The sequence below is a fragment of the Acinonyx jubatus genome, chromosome B2 (genome assembly GCF_027475565.1).
Source record: "Acinonyx jubatus isolate Ajub_Pintada_27869175 chromosome B2, VMU_Ajub_asm_v1.0, whole genome shotgun sequence".
NCBI lineage: Eukaryota > Metazoa > Chordata > Mammalia > Carnivora > Felidae > Acinonyx > Acinonyx jubatus.
Window position 1 is genome coordinate 53,809,726 of NC_069385.1, and position 6,000 is coordinate 53,815,725.

The 6,000-nt window shown below is 40.5% G+C and overlaps 1 protein-coding gene across 2 annotated transcripts in view; it reads right to left on the reverse strand.

Annotated features, from left to right (window-relative positions):
* The window catches only part of AFG1L (AFG1 like ATPase), a 198,730-nt gene extending 196,229 nt beyond the window's left edge, over positions 1-2,501 (reverse strand). For both annotated transcript variants that reach the window (XR_008298422.1, XM_015084822.3), the window contains exons 1-2: positions 2,359-2,501; positions 2,087-2,230 (exon numbers count right to left, since the gene is read on the reverse strand). Coding sequence is in view for 1 of the 2 variants with exons in the window: in XM_015084822.3 (XP_014940308.3) it covers positions 2,087-2,230; positions 2,359-2,440 (226 nt within the window). In the remaining variant the exon portion in view is untranslated. The remainder of the gene's footprint in view (positions 1-2,086; positions 2,231-2,358) is intronic.
* Between the last annotated feature and the right edge of the window lie 3,499 nt (positions 2,502-6,000).

Consider the following 6,000-nt stretch of genomic DNA (forward strand, 5'->3'; position numbering starts at 1 on the left):
TACCCAGGTAGGTGGGACCCCGGGGACAGTTCCTAGAGCAAAGAACCTGTCACCTAGGCAGCTGCTTCAACCTATCACGAGGCCCCCATCACCAGCTGGCGGCTAACAAACCACGCAGGGCCAGGCAAAAAAGTCTTGGCTAGCTTGCCAAATGTGTAACTGAACCCAGGTTTGGTTGCCCAACTTGCAGCAAAGACAATCACCAAGACATCAAGTATGCAGCCAGAAAAGGGTTTGCTTGAGAGGTAGCCAAACAAGGAGATGAAGGAGCAAGCCTCAAATCCACCTCTCCAAAGGAGGAGGGAAATTTGAAGGCAAATGGAAAAGGTCTGGAGGAAAAGTTGCAGCTGTGCTTATTAGCTTGCTGCTGTAATTAGTCCCATTAACCCTTTGGTTACCAGTAAGTTTTGAAATTCCAAATGATAATTCTGAAAACAACAAAATCTTGATTTAATTTAAAAAAATATATATGAATACAGGTTCATAGCAAAGCCTTCGTTGTAAGATATAAATCCAAATACAGCCTTTATTTGACTTAACTAGCCATATAACTTCTGCAACCCTGGATTCATCATCTCCAAAATGGATCATGAGAATAATGAGAATTAAATGAGATAATATATGTAGAAAGCACTTAGCATACTGCATGTTATTGTGATGATGTTCCTTACATCTTAGTTTTCATAAATTATGATACATCCATAGAATTCTATTTCAACCATTTAAAATCAGGCAGTTCTAAATTGATTGATATGTAATGATCTCCAAGATATATTAAATGAAAAAAAAAGAAAGGTATCGAGGGGTGTGTATATGTTACCACTTCTATTTTGTTTTTTAAATACAGATGTTTATATGCATATATGTTTGTACATATACAGAATGTCTCTGGAAGGATACATAAGAAACTAGTATTAGAGGTTGCCTCTGGGGAGGAAAATTAAGTGGCTAAGCGATAGGGGTGGAATAGTCTTAACATTTTACCATATTCTTTTTTGTATCATTTGTTTTTATTACCTATTCCAAAATTAAAAATAATAAAGTTTATATTATGACCCAACCTTTATGCTACCAAAATATTTCATTATGTAGTAAATAGATTATGTGAAACTGCAAAAAACAAACAAAAAAACCCTAAGGTGACTTAATCAGAGTTCTAGTATTAATTTCAACTCTATTGATGATAATAATGAAAGACTGATAAGGTTTTAACTAAATGAGCCAATGAGAGTTAATTGATTAAGACACAGAAGAAGGGGTGCTTGGAGATGAGAAAAAAATGGTATGTGGATGGAAGAGACAATAAGAATATCATTCATTCATTCATTCATTCAGAAAATATATCTTGCCCATCAGGTACTAAACACTGTGCTGAAGAAATAAGACACTTAGTCCTTGTTTTTAAGTGGCGCATAGTTTCATGAGAGTATATGAATATATGCAGCAAAATCAGTATTCCTGGGACTCGGTTACTCACAGTATATGTTCATTCACTCCTGAACACTTAACAATTTGAATGAATGAATGAATGAATGAATGAGCAAGGCTGGTAACAAAATATACCCCACTAAGGCCTCTAGTGGCTTGAAAAGAACAAGAATTGATCACTCCATCTGCGAAAGCTTGCACATTTGTGTTCCCAGAATCCTGAGAGCCAGCAGGGCCCTCAGAAGTCCGAGGTTTGGCTTTTAGATCCAGGCCAGGGTCACCAGCCAGGAGAGTAGGTAAGGCACAGGTGTAAGGGTCCTCAGCCCCCAATCCCACATTTGTATCCATTCAAGCCAGGCACTCCCACGCCTGGGCTCACCAGGTAGGTGTTAACTCTCTGAAAGCTTCAAGAGAACAAACTCTAAGTTGACCTCTGAACTCAAAAATGTAAGTTGCTCTGGGTCAGTTTCCTCAGTGCTCAGGGCTCCTTCATGGGCAGCCAGCCAAAGACAAGAGAGGCTGAAACTCCTCTCCAGGGACCCTTAGCTCCGAAAACCGTGAAACCAGGAGGCAACTGGGAGAGATAAGAGGGTGACTGACCCGAGGCTTCCCCGGTCATATGCAGTCGGCTCGGGCTACTCATGGCACAGTCACTGACCTTTCCAAAAGGTGTTTCCAGGGGCGGTGGCCGGAGGGGCGAGAGCAGCAGCCCAGGCCCCGCACCCAACACATCTCCCTCTCAGCCGGCTCTGCACTAATCGCAGTGTAACCAAGGGCGACCAGGAGGCCGCCATCTTGAGCTCTGTACAAAGGGAGGAAGAGGAAAACTTTATTGAAACCCAAAAGAGAAACGGTGGCACAGACAAACCAAGCCGTGCTCACAGAAGGCTACGCAGGAAAGAACGAAAGGAAGCAGAGGAAGAACGCGACCTCCGGTAGCAAGAGGACCGGCTAGACTCGGGTGCCCTTCCGTCCTTCCGGGCGCTGCCAGACAGACTACGACTCCCAGCATGCAATGCGGCAGCGCCGGGGGCGGAGCAGAGCGAGGGGAGGGACGGGCTTGGGGAGAAGGGCGATCCTGCGCCCAGAGCCTGCCCACGTCCGTGGCACTGGATCCTAAAATGTTTTCAGGGAATTGGAACGTGGAACGCGGTAGTGACGTACGGTCACGTCACCACCCCTGAGCATTTTTCGGTTTGCGTACCTGACCGAGATTTCGAAACCTAAATAAGATGTAGGTGACCCAGTGGGCACTCATGTTTTAATGAAATATTGATGTTTACCTGGTCACACCTCCCTAAATGGTAGCCCTAATTCCTTTGCCTCGAGCGTCCGACTCATCTTTGCCAGAATACCTGAAATGAGCACCTTCCACTTTTTCTTCCTATATTTGAATACCATAAGTCATTTTCAATATGGCATACACTCAAATGTTTTTAAAGAGTGTATAACTGGCATAGGAAAGCCAATGGCCCAAGATGGACAATGAGTGGATGGAGTGGCCATGGGATAGTGTGTCCAAAGAGGAATTTCTCTTAAGTGATTGCCCTAATTTGATTAAACAAAAAATGTTTGAGTTATTATAAGTGTATTGAGAGTACAAATTCCTGTCCAGAAGAGGCTGGCAATCCATCAGCAGGGATGAAAAAAGGCAACAAAAGATTCTACCAGATGTTATGGAATCAATGAAAGGAGAGCACTTAAGGAGAGCACCTTGGCTGGGAAATCAGGAGGGCGTTCTGGAAGCTTTACTTTTATCAAGAGATGAAGACCTTCCAAGAACAGGAAATAGAGTGAACCAAGGCAGGCAGGCAAGAAACTATGAATTACAGGAAGGATAAAGCCACATTTCGATTGAGTGAAAATTAAAAAGACTACACTAGAAAGAGTTCCAGGAAGTCAAACAATTCATCCACAATAGAAGATTGCTAAGAAACAGGAAAAAGAGCACAGCATAGAATAATAATTTGGAAACTCTCTACTGTCAAATTGTTTATGGAAAAGTTATTTTGATTGTATCTTTCAAAACAAATTTTCACTTACTATTTGATATCTATCTTAAGTTGTATTGTCTGACATGACAAACTATTCCTCCATGCTATAGTGAATATTTCTTTTTTGCATTTAATACTATTAATTTGGAGTGTGACACTTTGTGAAAGATCTTTTGAAAAAAATCTATTCTTCCTTGATTTACATATTTATCACATTCAAGATTTTCAGAGAGTATCTGTGTGTCATTTTGTTTGCTCTGGAAAAATAGTTGCTTGCCTTAGTCAATGAAATTACTTTAAATTTTTTAAATAACTTTTTTTAACATTTATTTTTGAGAGAGAGAGAGAGAGAAAGCACAAGCAGGGGAGGGGCAGAGAGGGAGGGAAACATAGAATCTGAAGAAGGCACCAGGCTCTGAGCTGTTAGCACAGACGCTGTGTTCGAACCCATGAACCATGAGATCATGACCTGGGCCAAAATTGGACACAACGGACTGAGTCACCCAGGTGCCCCTGAAATTACTTTTTATTAGAGATTCCAACAGCTTAACAATTATGGAAGTGAAATAAGCACTCGTAGACAGTTTAATGCCAAATTGGCGGGAATATCTACAGGAAATTTTCACATGGCTGTGCAAGTGAACAGAAACATAGCAAATAAACTTTATTGTGTGCCAGTATTGCCTGCCAGTATGAGGTAACTTAGATTACATCTGTTGTATTCAAGAGAATTCATTATGACCAGAAGAATAATTAAGTAGCCATTATAAACCATTTTATTAAAACATCAATCCTGTGCTCCTGCAGTTCCTGCAATTGCTAAAACAAATAAAAAAGCAAAAATAACCCTGAAAGAAATTCATTGAACATTATCAGAAAAAGTAATAGAAGGAAATCAGAAAATCAGAAAGCATTATTTTGTCCTTATTTTTAAAATCTCCCTAAAGAAAATGCCAAGTGGTGTTGGAATCTAATCTCATGGTCAAAACCAAACGGAAAGTACCCAGATGCCAAAGTAATGAAGGAAATGGGAAAGAAAGTAGTCAATAGACAACATACTATATAGAAGTCATAAATTATATTTGGGTTCTGATTTTGTCACTAAATTAAACTCTCCCTTTGTTTTCCTTATCTATAAAATTAAGATAATGTCTATCCTAGCTACCATCCAGAGGTTTTGTGAGAGTTAAATGAGATAATGTATATACATAAAGGGTTAATCATATACACTTATAAACAGAAACTGAAAGAGGATAAGGTCAAAATATAAAATAATGAGTCTAGGACAGCATGGATTCATGATATCCAAGAATTATAAAAATAAGGAATGTACTCTTAAGCTTGCAAAAGGTAGGGAGAATTTTTTAAATAAATAGAAGAAAGTTCTACTGAACCTTAATACTTCAAGTAGCAAATTTATGAAACTCATTAAAAGCAAAAAAAAAAAATCAGGATGATAATCCATAATAAATATGGGTGATTTGGAATATTTAGTTCTTCTCCAACTCTAATACACTATGATTTTTCATCCCTAAGTTCATGAGGTTGCCATTTTAGAGTGCCTTTTAGCCACTGTCAGAGACACACTGTAGAGGAACAGATATAATAAGCCATTGGCAGGAACTAGCTAGGATCCCAGTATAAATCTAACACTGTTATTATTGTTGTTCTAAAACCAATTCCTTTGAAGGAAGAGGATACCCTAATACATGATTCCCACTTCCACTATCCTATCTGTAGCCCTCTCCATCTCAGTAGATGGCAACTGGAAGGCTACTCATAAGAGAGTCATCCTCTTCCTCTCTCATCCCACATCCAGTCCAACAATGAATTTGTAGCTTCACCTTAGAAAGTGTTCAGAATCCCATTACTTTACACCAGCAACATTGCTACCGCCATATTGGTCTAAGTCACCATCACCTCCCTCCTGGATTGCTGCAGTTACCTTCCAATTGGTCTCTTCACTTCCATTCTTGTCCCCTACAGTCCATCCTCCACACAGCAGCCAGATTTATGTTTTACTTTATTTTAAAGATTTTGTTTAGGGGCGCCTGGGTGGCTCAGTCAGTTAAGCGTCTGACTTCAGCTCAGGTCATGATCTCACCGTTTGTGGGTTCGAGCCCTGAGTCGGGCTCTGCGCTGACAGCCCAGAGCCTGCAGCCTGCTTCGGATTCTGTGTCTCCCTCTTTCTCTGCCCCTCCCCTGCTCATGCTATTTCTCTCGTTTAAAAAAAAACGATTTTATTTTTTTAAGTAAACTCCTTACCCAACATGGGGTTTGAACTCACCACCACATGATCAAGAGTCACATGCTCTACCAACTGAACCAACCAGACTCCCCCAGATTTGTTTTTAAAATTTTAAGTTGAATCATGCCATTCTTGTGTTTAACATCCACTAGAATGCCTTCCCCTGTCACTCAATTGTTCAAACATCCTGCAAGACCTCATGACTTGGACCCCAACTGGCTTTGTGATCTCATCTCAAGCCCCTCTCCCTTACCCTCCTTCAGTCCATCCACACTGGCTTTCTTACTATTCCTGGAACTCACAAGCCTACTTATCACCCCAAAGCTTTTG